General features: G+C 43.2%; 3 protein-coding genes across 4 annotated transcripts; all 3 read left to right on the top strand.

The window, feature by feature from the left end:
- Window positions 1–572: 572 nt before the first annotated feature.
- RB195_011204 (uncharacterized protein) lies at window positions 573–13485 on the top strand (the record flags this gene model as incomplete). Of its 2 annotated transcripts, XM_064192523.1 has the most annotated exons (13): window positions 573–586; window positions 676–780; window positions 1948–2323; window positions 2472–2553; window positions 2817–2962; window positions 3042–3113; window positions 3185–3286; window positions 3950–4025; window positions 11375–11483; window positions 11555–11602; window positions 11658–11770; window positions 13276–13328; window positions 13465–13485. In XM_064192523.1, 13 exons carry the CDS (start codon window positions 573–575, stop codon window positions 13483–13485), a joined length of 1317 nt encoding a protein of 438 aa, XP_064050105.1. The 2 variants fall into 2 exon arrangements, with proteins under 2 accessions (XP_064050105.1, XP_064050106.1); XM_064192522.1 differs by lacking the exons at window positions 13276–13328; window positions 13465–13485 and having other exon boundaries at window positions 1948–2143; window positions 2213–2323; window positions 11658–11799.
- RB195_011205 (uncharacterized protein) lies at window positions 8418–9090 on the top strand (the record flags this gene model as incomplete). The annotated part of the gene is made up of 2 exons (XM_064192524.1): window positions 8418–8671; window positions 8730–9090. 2 exons carry the CDS (start codon window positions 8418–8420, stop codon window positions 9088–9090), a joined length of 615 nt encoding a protein of 204 aa, XP_064050107.1.
- RB195_011203 (uncharacterized protein) lies at window positions 12473–13630 on the top strand (the record flags this gene model as incomplete). The annotated part of the gene is made up of 5 exons (XM_064192521.1): window positions 12473–12514; window positions 12712–12749; window positions 13148–13226; window positions 13270–13328; window positions 13465–13630. The coding sequence occupies 5 exons, from the start codon at window positions 12473–12475 to the stop codon at window positions 13628–13630; spliced, it is 384 nt and encodes a 127-aa protein (XP_064050104.1).
- Window positions 13631–15034: the final 1404 nt, after the last annotated feature.

Here is a 15034-nt window from a genome sequence, read left to right as displayed (position 1 = left end):
CATCTCATTTTAGCACATCATTCTATGCTAGTTCCTGACGAAAAAAGAAGCGAAGATCAGTACTTTAAATAATCCATTTGGATAGTAGTGGTGTCGAAGGGACATAGGCAAGAAAGCATTTTTATGGAATGAGACATTTGTTGAGAACGATTCTGCAACGTCAGATAGTGTGTCGGTACCAAATGGCCTAAAACTTCGGCCTTCCTTGAATCTTCGCATAATGACTGCAACTTGCCGATCATCAACGTGAAGCAGGAGTCAAGAGGGCTAACACTCTTCATCATGGCTAACATTTCGGCGTCGTCGCAGTCGTCAGAACCTGGAAAGTCTGGTCATTTGTAACTTATCCTACCAAATGCTTCATCCAATTCCATTCCGAGTATATAGCTGTGACCTAGTCGTCAGTTTGTAGTTTCGTTAGTTTTTTGGCTTTGTATCAAGACCTTTGCCAGTTCTGATCTACGGAGTCAGATGTGGGTTACATCTTAATTATATAATATCTGACCTCCCCTAATGATATAATATTATATATAATAATATATTATAAGGGGAAGTCAACTAACATCACTACAATGCGGGTGCTTGGGTAAGTATAACAATTTGCGCTCTTTTGGTCGCTGGTTTCGGACGTTACATCTCATGGGATTATAACATTTTCGGGATGATACATTTCAGAGAATTTGGTGCAAATGCTCTGAACTTCCCACGCTCCGATGAGGGTGACGACACCGAAACGTCAGCCGTGATAGAGAGTGCTAACAATCTCGGCACCAGGAACTGGTGAGGAGATGGATTCAACGGCGTCGGATAGCATCCAACCACTGCTTCCTCGAGTATTTTCGCACGTCTTTTTCTTATTTTATTTTGCTATGATCTCTATTCAACTATCACACGTCGACTACGTAGACGGGGCAACGCCTGAGAGTACTTAGCTATTTTAGTAGCGTTGGCGACAGCTCCGCACTTCGCAGTTATCTAACACCATACTTTTGGACGCTACCCGGTGAGAAACCCAACTATATGGAAATTCTCTTTTAAAACATAAAGGTGCAAAAAAAGGCGCATTGCAATGGTCAGGATTAACGCCGGTAGCTGCTAGGGCGATTTCTACCAGATCTCTTTGTACTTGCATCATTCCACACTGCTTCCAATTAACACTTTTTTTTGTAGTCATTACACTATTTGGTCATAAGATGGTAGAAAATATCTGCGGTTATGAACGTAAAAAAAAGACTTGTCGATTGTTTCCCCAGAAAGTTTCTTGTCACTAGTTTTTTGGTAAACTGAAAGAAACCTTAGCTACGACTATTCTTAGGTAGAAAAAACATTAGGGTAAACAAGGCAGCTGCAGCAGCAAAATCTCGGCTTTAATGCTGATTGAAGGGAATCGTAGCAAAACGTCTACCTTTTGATTTAGACGAATATTTGTAGACCTGTATCCTCAATCCTAATCTTCCTCCTCTAAACAAACAGAACAAATCACCTTAATCACCTTGATTACCTTGACTCCCGTTGATCTTCGAACTGGTCAAGCGGGCGCCAGTAATTCTTCCATTTTTCCCGATCGCGTGCCAGAGTAGTCCAGTGGTTCCTCCTTTCAGGTGGGACACGAAGAGCATCATATTTTTCTTTGAAGGACTTCGTGAAAAAATCTGACCATCGGGTCGGCGGTCTTCCTGTAGTGCGCTTAATATCGCGGGGAACCCAGTCGCTCACGGCTCTGGTCCAAGGGTTGTCATTAAAGCGCATCACGTGTCCGGCCCACCTTATTTTACTTTCCTTGGCAAACGCGGCGGCGTCTCTAATCTTCGATCGCTGACGTAGGAGAGAACTCGTCCCTCACTTGCGTGAAACGGGATACTCCTAGCATCACTCTCCCAATTGCGCGTTCAACGTTCACGCTCACCGCGTTTTCTTCCTGCTTGCAAAATGCCTAGGTTTCTGAAGCATAGGTCAAAGCAGGAAGTACGGTGGTATTGAAGAGGTGAGCACGGAGCCGGGTGTTCCTGGTCTTCTTCACTATATCCTCGATGCTCTTGTATGCTCCCCAAGCCGCTCGCCTCCTCCTGCCCAGCTCGGAGGTCAGGTCGTTCATCATGTTCAATTCCCGACCCAGATAAACATAGCTAGTGCATTCGGATATGTTCGTTCCGTTGAGCGTGAATGGGGCATCCGAGATTCATCTGTTCGGCATGAATATCGTCTTTTGCAGATTCAGCTGAAGACCGATGCATGCACATGTTTCGTCGAATTCGGTCAGCATTCGTTCCGCTTGGCTGATGCTAGGTGTTATCAGTACGATGTCATCAGCAAAGCGCAAATGGTGTAGCTGCCGACCATCAACCTTCACTCCTATGTCGTCCCATTCCAGCTTTCGCATTGCGTTCTCGAGGGTGGCTGTGAATATTTTGGGTGAAGTTGTATCACCCTGTCGGACTCCCCTCTTCACGTCAATGATGATGTTCTTGTAGAATGGCGAAATTCCGGTCGTGAAGTTACTGTACAACTCAGTAGTAGTACCGGCTTATCGACCTCGGAGGGATGAAAGACGTGGTTTGCACTAGGGCGGTTTCTAACTATTGACCTTGTGGCTACAACGGACCTCTAACCGACTGCGCCACACCCGCCTTCTCTACTGTGAAATATTCTTCTATTCTTTTCGTTGTGCCTGCTGTATATGAGCACTTTCAAAAAGTGTCCTATCCCTATATAAGAATAAGGACTTGTTTTTCCTAATGCTCCTATTAACAGCGTTGGTACAATTCAAAGTTCTAGCAAATTCCTAGTTTTTTTAAAGTATAAAAGGAAAATTTCAGGGAAGTATTTAGTCCAGTTGGAATATAAAACAACAGGGAACGATACAAAAGCAGGAAAAACAGACGCATTTTTCGTTATGACTGGTGAGGACAAACCTGGACCTGTCATGAACCCTAAGATCGAATTAATAGTTAATCAGTCTTCGGTCAGTTTACTCCCTTAGTAGTAGTAGTAATCTATGGGAATTGTTCATTTATCTTCTTTGCCGCATTCTGACATTGCAGGTTGAATACGCAACATTTTCTGTCAAGTGGTCAGAACCAATTCAGAAAAATGGAATAATTTCAGGATATAAGGTACGTCAATGTCTGTTCACTATATAAGATTGATCTGAAGTTTTATCATTTCAATTGGCTAGTATTTGCAGATTCGTTGGAAACTAGCTGAGTCGCCTTTCAACATCTTTTTCGTAGAGCAGTGCGATAAAAAATACAACATCAAAGTGTTTTCACCTAATAAGAATTACACGGTTTGTTTGGCTTTTAAAAGCATCACCCCACGAATCTGAGGTTTTACGGATTTCAGGTGGAGTATTCTTATACGGGATAGTAGATTATGGAGAGGGGTGTGATTCCATCCATTTCTTCCTAACTGCCCTAAAAAACAGTCTGGAAGATGCGTGCACAAGGCTGGCGCGCTCCAATCGAACTCGTTGTAGAAAATAGTGCTCTCGCTATCGCTCGACGCCGTATCGTCCGGGCTGCTTTTTACGGCAATTAGGGAGAAATGGAAGGCATCACCCTTCTCTCCATAATTTACGATCCCGTATACGAATACTCCACCTGAAATCCGTATCACCTCAGATTCGTGGGGTGATGCCTTTAAAGGCAGCAGCTATTGAGAGTGCCATGTTGAGTTCTTTTGAAACTCGGTAGCGACGTATTCCTTGTTCGTCGCAGAAACAGTGAATTTTTACACAAGGAAGAACACTTTGTACGTACCTCAAGCTATTGCTTCAATGCGATTTAAAATGGTGGTCAGTGAGAAACGATAAAATACTTCTAAAAATAAGATAAAATGTTTGATGTAGCATAATTAAGATAAGATCTATAGCAATCAACTGACAAGTATTGCCGAATGTATGTATGCTTTTTGACTTTGTCTACCAAAAAGATAATAATTTTTTGTTGAGGCGCACATAAGTGCGAAAACATCCCAAGGATATGGAAAAGAAGTAATGCTTAAGTTCGCAGTTGGGTCACCTCCTGGTATGTTGTACATATTTCAACATTATTGTAAGATGTCTCTTACATTTTACTCTGCTTAGAATGACAAGTTAAATGATTTACATGTAGCGCTTTTGCTATTTTGTATACCTGTTTCCTTTGCATAATAATTTAACGATTTGTTCCGATTGCGTGGAGTCGCGCAGTAGTTTCTCCTTTTGCAATGGGCACTAAAAGCATCACTCTTATAAACGACGTTGTGAAGAAGTCTGGCTAACGAGTCGGCGATTTTTCTGTAGCGCGTTTAATATTAGGTGAGCTCTTGTCTAACGGTTGTCGTTGAGACCTATCACATGTACGGCTTCAGCCCACTTTATTTCGCTTTCACTGGCGAATGTGGTGGAGTTTGTAATTTTCGATCGCTGACAAAGGGCAGAGCTTCGAATCCTCTATCTAATTTGTCTGAAACGGGATTCTCCTTGTACTGCTCTTCTCATAGAGCGTTCAAAGATGCTGACTGCATTTTCTTCTTGCTTGCAAAATGCAGGAAGCATAGGTCAAAGCAAGAAGTACGGTGATGTTAATGAGGTGAACACGGAAATTCCTAAAACGGTGTTCCTAGTCCTCTTCACTCCTCAATGCTCTAATTCGCTCTTCATGTTCGTTCCCAACCCGGATAAACATAGGTGTTGCATTCGGATTCCGTTGAACGTAAATGATCCGATATCCAACACTCATCCGTTTGTTTTACAACAACGTCTTACGCAGATTTCGGTCATCATTCGTTCTGCTTGGGCGGTTCTTAATATCATCAGAAAGATTCCATTAGCAAAGCGCAGATGGCGTATTTGCCGACTGCCAGCTTTAGCTCCTAAGTATAGTAGTTTCGATTCGAGCCATCGCATTGCGTTCTTGAGAGTGGCCGTAAATGTTTTTGGTGAGATTTTACCACCCCATCGGACTCCTCTATTGACGTCGATAATGTTCTTGCAGAATTGCGAAACTCCTTTCGTCAAGTTTCTGTACAACTCTCGAAGATCTTTATGTAGGAACGCCTTTGTTGTCCAGAGCTCACGCTTTCTTCTCAACTGAGTCGAAGGCCTTCCTTAAAAGTATACCACGGGTCTAACATGGTGAGGGATACCGCGGAAAAAGGTAGAGATGAGGTTATAAATTGCGGTATCCAGGGTGGATCTGCTCAATTCTCTCTAATTATCCGGAGAAACGGCGTGGCAGCCACTCGTTCCTACAAGGTGCGTCAGAACGCTCCTCTATGCTTACGTTCCGGTCCCCTCGCAACCTATTCATTCCTTCCACTTGAGTAGGCACTCGAGGAAAACTCAGTAGCATTCGAACGCTGGATGCTACGCATGCATGAGGGTGGAGCGTTGCAGCTGAAATTGTCGTAAAAATCAGAGTAGTCTACATGTTTCGTTGTCGTTTCATGTTTCGTGTTTGTGACGATTAAAGGGAGATGAGCGGATTCACCTCGAACCCCGCAATCTTCAGCCTCATCTCTAGGTTTTCCCGCAGATTTCCTCATCACGTCAGATTCGTGATATCCTGTATTTAAGTCACTCAAATCAAGTCTCAGCTATTTGCACCCATATTCCTACCCATCCCTTTAACGCAGTAAGTTTTTTTTTTAGTTTTTAGCGGGCATGTGTGCACAAGAAATCGTACGACATCTGTTATCTGACAGGATAAGATCTCAACGTCTAAAGAATCTTCCGCATTTTCTTACCAACACTCTGGCGAGACTCTTTACACGTCATATTTCAGAATCCAAGATTCTTAAACAGTGAAAAAAAACAGGGAGACTGTTTTGCTGAATGAGAGGGAAGATCCACATGACATCGGCAACTATCGCTCAATCTGCTTTCCATCCGTCATCTACAAGCTCTTCACAAGAGCGATCCTTAACAGGATTGAAAAACTGTTAGAAGAAGAACAGCCATGGGAGCAAAAAGGGTTTCAAAAGGGATTCAGCACGATTGACCACATTCACACTGTTTCGAAACTCATCGATACTCGACATACAACACTCGAAGAATTATGTAGAAACGCCTTGGTTGTCCAGAGCTTACGTGGCCGCTTTCGCCTCAACTGAGTGGAAGGCTTTCCTTAAAGGCAGCATACCAGGGGTCTGATGTGGTGAGGGATACCGCGGAAAAAGCTAGAGATGGGGTTGTAGGTTGCGATATCCGGGGTGGATCCGCTCACTTCTCTCTAACCGCCGTAAAAACAGCATAAGAACCGCTTTAGCTTCCACGAGGTACGTTAGAAGAGCTTGTATGCACACGTTCCGATCCACTCAGCAGTCTATTCATTGATTCCACTTGAATAAGCTGGTGAGAAGACATAACTAATCTTCGAGTGATCGCAATTGGATGTGGCGCGTGCACAAGGGTGGTAAAAACTTTTTGCAGCTCTTGCAAGCCTACGGTGGTGTGTTGGTCAAGACTTTCTGAAGACAGACGTCTTCTGAAAGTCTCATACTTCCTTGTGCAGTCGTTAAGGTGTCCACTGTGGCATATTCCCAAAGCCGTCTCGAAGAGGTACCAGTCAGTGATACTTATCACTGACTTTCTCTTCTTTCGATGTTAAGAAAAATCCTCCTCTACGGAGGCAGTGGTTGATCCCCGTGTAATGCTTGGTACAACAGCGACATCTTTCAGGCAGCACTGACGATGATGCGGTCAGGTTCATTATCTCACTCTCCATCGGGCATTTCCAAGTGCAGCGTATAAGAAAGGGCTTTAGAAATTAAGAGTTTCCATGGATGGTTTTCATCACCATAATGAACTCGGAAAGTCGCTGCTGCAAATCCTATCTCACGCCTCAAAGTGGTGCAGCGGTGGCCCTGGCCGTAGGGCAGCAATGGTGGCGAGACTTCGTCTCGGCAAGTTCATCCATGCCACAAATGTGTCCGGCTAGTAGCCCGGTCCTTTTACCAAGGCTACAGGTTAGCTAAGCGAGGAGGATCAGACAGGTAGTACGACGATTCCGGTGCCAGGCTGCTAGCTTGCTAGTGCGACAAACCGACCGAGGACAACACTCCCGTCGCGTCATACTGCTAATGTCTACTATGTGTTCTTCAGAAGCTAGGGCATCCCCCAGAAGCGACGTGCATTGTCCTCGCCCGAGCAATGTGGCAAATATGCGAAGGCTACCGACTAGAGGACGGAGCGAGCCAAAGAAGTTAGCCGCCATTGCCAACAACATCCAGTGCGCTTGGCAACACTTAACGTTTGGACGCTTACTGAAAGAAGTCGTGAACTGGCAGACAGTCTCAGAAAACGCCGTGTTGACATATGTTGTGTACAGGAGACTCGCTGGAAAGGCTCCAATTTAAGGGAATTAGGCGATGGCTACAAGCTCATCTACCATCTACCCCAGCACATTAAATCGCAATGGCATTGGTATCATATTGAAGGAGACGTTTAGAAACAGCGTCATAGCGGTGGATCGACTATCGGATCGCCTGATGGCTGTAAAAGTAGACACAGGAGAAGTGGAATTGCGAGTCGTCTCTGCTTATACGCCACAGGTGGGGCTGTAATGAAGAAGAGAAGGCGTGCTTTTGGGAAGATGTGGAGCAGTACGTCCAATACCTGGGAGACGAAGAAGTACTTCTAATCGGAGGAGACTTCAACGGACATGTAGGTTCCCGAAACGACGGGTTCGAGAGTCGTCATGGTGGATACGGTTGTGGAGCTTGTAACGACGACGGTTGCGAATCCTGGAGTATGCTGTTGCAAGTGACTTGATCATTGCTAACACGCAGTATCGGAAAAGAAACTCGCATTTGATAACGTACACCAGCGGCGGTCGTGAAATACAAATAAATTTCTGGATGTTACGCCGACGAGATCGCCGACTTCTGCAGGATTCAAAAATCATTCCTACAGACCATGTCACTGCCCAACACCATTTGCTCGTCATGGACTTGAAAATCTCCCGTCCAAGGAAGAGACATCCAAGGACTGAAACACAGCGCATCAAATGACGGATTCTGAAGCATCGAAAGGAGGTTTTTTCCACGTGCGTGGCTCCATCTACACTTCCCCACCCTACTCGTAGTGTGGAGGAAATGTGGTCGTCTACTTCTAGCGTCATACGCTTGACCGCCGAGAACACTCTGGGAAAAACGACTCTAGGTAACCCCAAGGTAATATACAAAAGCCTACATGGTTTTGGAACGAGGACGTCCAGGCTGCAATTTGTGAAAAGAAGTCCAAATATAAGCTCTGGTGGAGGACACGTCAGCCTGAAGATCGAGATGCTTACATAGCGGCGAAGAGGAAAGCTAAGAAGGCAGTCTCTAAGGCGAAGTAGGACCGTTACAAGGCTTTGTACGACATGCTTGATAGCAGAGAAGGCGAGCGGGCAGTGTATCGTTTAGTCAGAGCGCGTCATCGCTCAAAGTTAGATATGAACCACACGAAGATCGTTAAGAGAGCTGATACCGCCATTCTGCGTCGCTCTGGTCAGATCCTAGAGAGGTGGCGAGAGTACTACAATCACTTGTGTAATCGAGAGTTCTGCCATCCTCCCATCCCAACTGCTCCCAGTGTCGACGAACCTGTTTTACCAATTACTGCCGTCGAAGTCGGTGCTGCCCTCGCAAAAATGAAGACGAACAAAGCAACCAGTCTTGATGACATATCTACTGATGTGTGGAAGCTGTTAGGAGACTGAAGGTCCGTGTGGCAAACACAACTCTACTTAACAAGATCGCTGCAGAAGGACGGACTATAGACGTTTGGCAAAGTTCTGTGACCGTGTCTATCTGGAGAAGGAAAGGAGAATTGCTGACTGTATTTCGTACAGACCTATACGACTGCTGTGCCATACGATGAAGGTTTTTGAGCGTGTCTTGGAAGCTCGTCTAAGCGTTTCACTCAACCAGTGCGGCTTTGTGAAGGACTGTACCTTTATAGACGTTACCCATGCTATCCGTATCTTCCTGGAGAAACATCGAGAGAAGAACCGCAGTGTGCATCTTGCTTTTCTCGATCTCAAGAAAGCTTTCGACCGTGTCCCACATGAGCTGTTATGGATGTCCATGAAGCAGCATAAAGTACCAGAAGAATATGTGCGGTAGACGAAGCTGCTTTATGCGAAGCCTACCAGCATTGTACAATGTGCTGCTGGAACAAGCAGGCCATTTCCTGTACAAGTAGGGGTTCATCAGGGTTCATCCCTCTCACCTCTGCTGTTCATACTGTGCATGGACACGATAACGAAGGGAATCCAGAAGCAGCATCCGTGGACCCTACTCTTTGCTGACGATGTCATGCTCGCGTCGGAGTCTCGGAATGATCTTAAGAAACAAGTACAGTCTTGGAAGGATCGGCTGCAGCAACATGGATTGCGCCTCAATGTATCAAAATCTGAGTACATGGAGTGCGGACCAAGGATAGAGGATGGTTCAATTTGTGTCGATGGCACCGAATTAAACAAAGTGGACTGTTTCAAGTACCTTGGATCCAAAGTGACTTCCACAGGCGACATTGATCAACAAGGTCGAGCACGTGTTAATGCGGCATGGATGAAATGGAAAATGCCGACAGGGATACTATGCGACAAGAAAGTCCCTGTTCGACTGAAGTCGAAGATTTACAGGACGGTTGTGCGTCATGTTGCCCTTTACGGATGCGAGTGCTGGCCGACGACGAAAGCCTTGAAAAGAGTGTTGCATGCTATGGAGATGCGAATGTTGAGGTGGTCGATAGGTGTAACGCTGAAAGATAAAGTATCCAACGACACTGTACGCTCCATCGGCGTCGTCCCGACAACTGAGGAGATGAAGGAGGCGCGACTGAGATGGTTTGGACACGTCTTGCGGCGAAAATTCTGTTGCCAAAATTGGCCGGGCCGGCATACAGGATACATTTCGTAAGTCATGTGTCTGGCATAGCAGAAGCAGGAAGTCCATTTTCTGATCCCCCGCCTCTCGGAGCAGGATTAAGGTCGCTTTTGGTCCTCCTTACCAGCATCGTGGGACGCACCACGTAGTCTCGCCGCCGGTGATCCATATACTGATGGAGATCCGTGGTGTAATTTATTTACTCCCCAAAACTTTCATATTCTCTGCTTATATTTGATTAAGTGTTTAAAAGGGCAAATGATGAAAAGGTAAGCAGAGCAGTATGAAACGCCCAAAACAATGAAGAGCGAAAAGTGGAGAAGAAAGCGACCGAGAAAAGAGTGAAAAAGAGTGAAGTAAGGAATAGATCTTTGAACATGAAGGCAGGGTTTGTATAATACGTAGAAGATCATTCAAAACTACTCGTATTCAGTGAAATAAGAAAATCGTACGTACCGTACCGCGTTACTCAAATCGCGCGGAAATTCATGTGTCGTACTTCCAAAATAGTGTCATGGATCTTGCAGAACAGGAGTAAAAACCACTCCTGAGCGGTCAAAATTACCTGAGAACTAGTGCAACTGCATTTACGGTTACATTCAAGAGGGAATTCCTAATATTCCACTCAGTCCGCAGAGATAATCAAGAGTACAACTGCCCCATTTTGAGTGTACCCACTTACGCAATTGTAGTAAGCTTAGAATAAGAGAATGATGACGCAGAAGCACAGTCTGAAAAGAGAAAAACTTAGATGAAAAAGATGTTAAAATGCGATGTTGGATATTGTATTGCCTAATTTTTCTTCACAACAGCTGATTGTCGCCCCATTAGATTTTCTGCAGCACTTTCCAAGCTGTAAAATTTAGAATATGAAATGAGTAAAAAATCAACTGGAATTTTCAATCTTCCTCGGTCAGAAACCGCCTTCGTTCTACAGATCTGAGCTCGTATCCAATTAAATTTTTTCATTTGGATGAGCGGACTCAAGTGCAAAAATGTGGCCGGGTCAGATACATTGCTACCCAATAAAAACTTGTCCACGGACAAACGCCTCACGCAGCTGAAATACGTTTGCACTCATTTTAACGTTAGAAATGTTCCCGCAACAAGCGACTAGGCCCCGCAACGAGGTACCGTTGCAGTGAATTTGTGTCAGCAAAATGACCAGATAATATTGGATAACATGATGGGAACAGGAGCCCTCGATAGGTTTAAATCGTATTTATCCTCTCTAAGACAAATTTGTTAGATACAGGTTTTGGAGTGAAATTTTGCGCATCAGTTGATAGAAAATTCATCAATTATGGGAGTAATTATTTACATTACTGATTAAGAGCAGACATATTTTAGAGCAGTTGTCCTTTGAATCTGACAAGAATTTCATCACAATTTCGTTAAGGTGCGGTAATCCCAGAAGGGTTTGTAATACCGCAGAAAGAGTGAGCTTACATAGTTGGGGTGATCATACGAAAAGGTGAAACAGTATTCAAGTGATAACTACCATATCCTTGTTTGTCAGACTGGAGAACCAAATCTTCGTCGAACAAAAGCTCAAATGGGAACGACAAAGATAAAGGAAAACAGAACAAAACTGATGTTTTAACTGTCGATCGCATTGCATTTGAAGCGTGAGTAAAAGCAACGTTATCGTTAGATTTCAGTATTTGTAAAATTGTGAAATAGATGCAAAGATTTTCAGGCAGCTTCGACGAAAAGTTGGTCACGAATATGCAGTTGGTCATGCACGGTTTGCTTATTTTCCATTATTTTGCAATAATATGGATGAAACGGTCGATTTCCAGCATACTTATATCGGCATGCACTTTAATGATTTCTGTAATGTTCGCATGGTTCTTAAAACACATTATAACTGAAGGACGTACAAGCGAAAAACTAAGGAAAGCGAGAGATACGTGTTTGATTTTGCTCTTAAAAATGACATAGTCCATAGAAGCTTCTCTATGTTTTTACTGTTGCTACTATTAATTTCATGCTCATATTTCTCAGAATTAATTTGTTCCCCAATGTTTCATTTCCGAAGTATTCCTGTATTTTTCCTTTCTATATCGCGATCAAAAATTTGCAGTCTTTATGTAGCGTTCCATTCTAGTATTAACAGACATGCAGTATGGACCCTGCAGGGTCACCACCTGCAATGATGTGCTCGTATTCACCGTGAAGCGCTGGATTGTCTCCAGTATCGTCTCTAACGCAACTGAACACGCAAAATTGCTCTCAACATCATCACATTTTTTTCGATTTGTCCGAATTTACCGACTTTCTATGCTCCATCTCTCTTGCAGTGTTTGTTTTACACCAAAATCCACATAATTAACTTCAAGTTAGCGCGTGTTCCAGTACTCCCAGTTAACAGTTAAGAAGAATGTATTGCTCGCTTTCATCGGATGTCAAGTCTTATCATTTGAAGTAGCAAACATCTACAAAAAAAATCATGAGAAGAATTACCCCATCTATTTGATAGGTCCATTCGCTTATCAAAGTTTTCTTTCTCTTCGTTTTCAAATCCAGAGAGTGAACTTAAAGATGTTCTCTTATAGAATGTAAGTGTTTAAAGATCAGTCGGAGTAAGATGTGTTGTAACGCGACGACGCGACGCATGCTCAGTCAAGGCGTTCGCTGCTATCACATCCTTAGTGAAGTCCTTTTCTGATAGTTTCAACGTTGTTGTTTGGTTCCCACTCAAATCTCAGTTCATAGAAATAAAATTTCTGTCCTATTTGTGTGGTTATATGCGATATTTCATCTTTCTTAGTTGTAGTACGAAGGAAACCGCTTCTAGTCATTTCAAAAATTTCTCCTGATCCCTGGGGACTTCAAAGAGTCTTCAATTTGCAGGAAATGGACTTCTGCCTCACATTTTGTGGCTGTCCCTGGTTAGTTTCTTTCTAAGACGGGCTTTGGGGTTTTACTGTGATTCCAATTGCAACAAACGCTAACGATAGACATTTACACAAAAAATAGGACTGAAATCAAATCTCTACAAAAGTAGAAGTGTCGCATGAGCAAAACAAATGACAAGAGTAATGGAAAAGGACTTTGTTAAGAGTACGTACGCTTATTCATGTACTATTATACGGAAAAAAATAATGAAGAACTAGGAAAGAAACAAAGAGAAAAGAGGTCCGGGGAGTTCTCAGCGTACTGTAGAGGGTTTTCAGCATACTGTACTCGCCTGTACGCGCCTTCATATTGAACACTTCGCATCGTCGCATTTCAACATGATTTATGAAAACCGTGCTTCTTTAGGTGTTGTTATTTCGGCATTTTAAAGTCATGCTAACCCGAGTTATTGTGTAAACATTGTAGTGGGACCTTCGTTCGCTTCATTAGAGCTGGCAAAGTTGAACGAGGTCGTGTTTTTTTGTCGGTCTGATCGGAAAGTTTGATTTTTAGGTGGAGCACAGCAAAGTCGTCATAGATCAAGAAGGAGTGAAGAGAGGAAACGCAAAAAGGTTTGGATGGACTTTGTACGGAGTTATGAGTCGTAAAAGTTCTCTTGGAAGAGTGTGACATAAGAAATCTAAAAAGTTCCGAGCAAATGGATGTGTGAATGTATGGATGTTGTCTATTTGTTAACTAATATTTAAGGCTGCTGGCAGCAAGGAATGAACAAACGCGCCAACAAGACAACTTACAATTGAAACAAAACATAAAACCATTCAATAATAAAAGATTTTTCCAATTGCCAATGAAGTATTGCGTGAAATCGTTGTCTACTGGTCTCCGTATGGTAATCAAGAGGGTTTTACATTAAATTACATGGCAACATATCAAAAAATTAATGAAGTTGTGGATCTCTTCACAAAAAGATAGGATTCGGGGTGTAGATCACAGTTATGGGCGTGTTTACACTCAACTCCGAATAATCATCCTAAGAAACGGCGCGGGAAACTACATCCGAGTTCAAATTTTTCTACGAAGCGCCCTAAGATATCATCTTCGCATACGCGCAGGTTCCCTCGGAACCCTATCTATCGGCTTTACTTGAATAGGCTGCTGGGGAAACCTGATTGTTGTCCGCTCGCTCGCAGATGAGGCGCGTGCAGAGAGAGGTGGTGCGATCCAAGGTGCCTCATGAGGAAATTCGTGCAAGAAAGCGTTCCTTTGGACGATGATGAATGTTTACACCGTTTAACTCTTTGATCTGCTCTCCTAACCCTATCTCTTCGTGGAGAGATCCTAACATCGTCAATTTCGTGATGTGTTACCTTTAAAAATGGCCTATGAATCCGTGTGTCTGTTTATCATGAGGATACGTTAATAGTGCGTCGAGTTCAACTACGACACGGTTTGTCTATTCGTAGTCGGGTCCAACGTAAGGAGGTTTGTGTGCCAGAGCTGCTAGGTACCATTGAGTAAGTGCTGCACTGCTACTACTGAGTATAGTCGAGGGAGTTGGGCAAGAACTGTTGAAACTATAAAAAAAAACCTCTCAGAACAGTTCATCCTAATTCACTCCTGCGTATGTCTACCCTCCTCTGTTTTTCATTGATTGGGTTTCCCATATCCCGTTTTTGAAAGGATGTACCAGAAATGGTGCTACAAAGCTCTATGGCGTATCTCTACAAAGATGCTTAAGTTATAAATGACAGTTAATCGTGTAAGACCCCTATCTTCATCAACTTTGTAGTGATGATCGTATCATTTTAAATCAATACGAAAAAAAAAGAGTTCTAAGCAATATTTCGAATGATATTTCCAAATCTCTCTAAAAGGGAAAAAATACAGATCCAAACTTGAGTAACAATTGAATGAATTTTCAAAATTTTAGTAAAAATCAAAATTGTGGCATTTTCAATACGAGCACTGAAAACTACTCTAACAGAAGAAACACTTCTGAACGTCCGATGAAGCGTTGTTCATGGTGATAACAGTTTTTAATCGATTTAGTAATTATTAATCATTTAATTTTAGAAGCAAGAATTCATGAAAAGAGTTTCATTTTTAACGTTTCTGCACAACACTTCAGACTAGCGAAAGCAATAATAAAAAGGAATCTAGAAGTCCTGTGATAGTTGTCAGTTAAGATTAGCACTGGGTCAGGTCTGAAATGTGCGGTTCAGCAAACATGGTCAGAGAAGTGAGATAGGAGAACTATAACTATCATGCCATTTAATAACGCGCTTAATCCGTGCGTGTGTATGTGTGTGTGCTTGTC

Source organism: Necator americanus, chromosome III, assembly GCF_031761385.1.
Source record: "Necator americanus strain Aroian chromosome III, whole genome shotgun sequence".
Taxonomy (NCBI): domain Eukaryota; kingdom Metazoa; phylum Nematoda; class Chromadorea; order Rhabditida; family Ancylostomatidae; genus Necator; species Necator americanus.
Note: the sequence above shows the minus strand (reverse complement) of the source record. Positions and strands in the feature narration are given on the sequence as shown.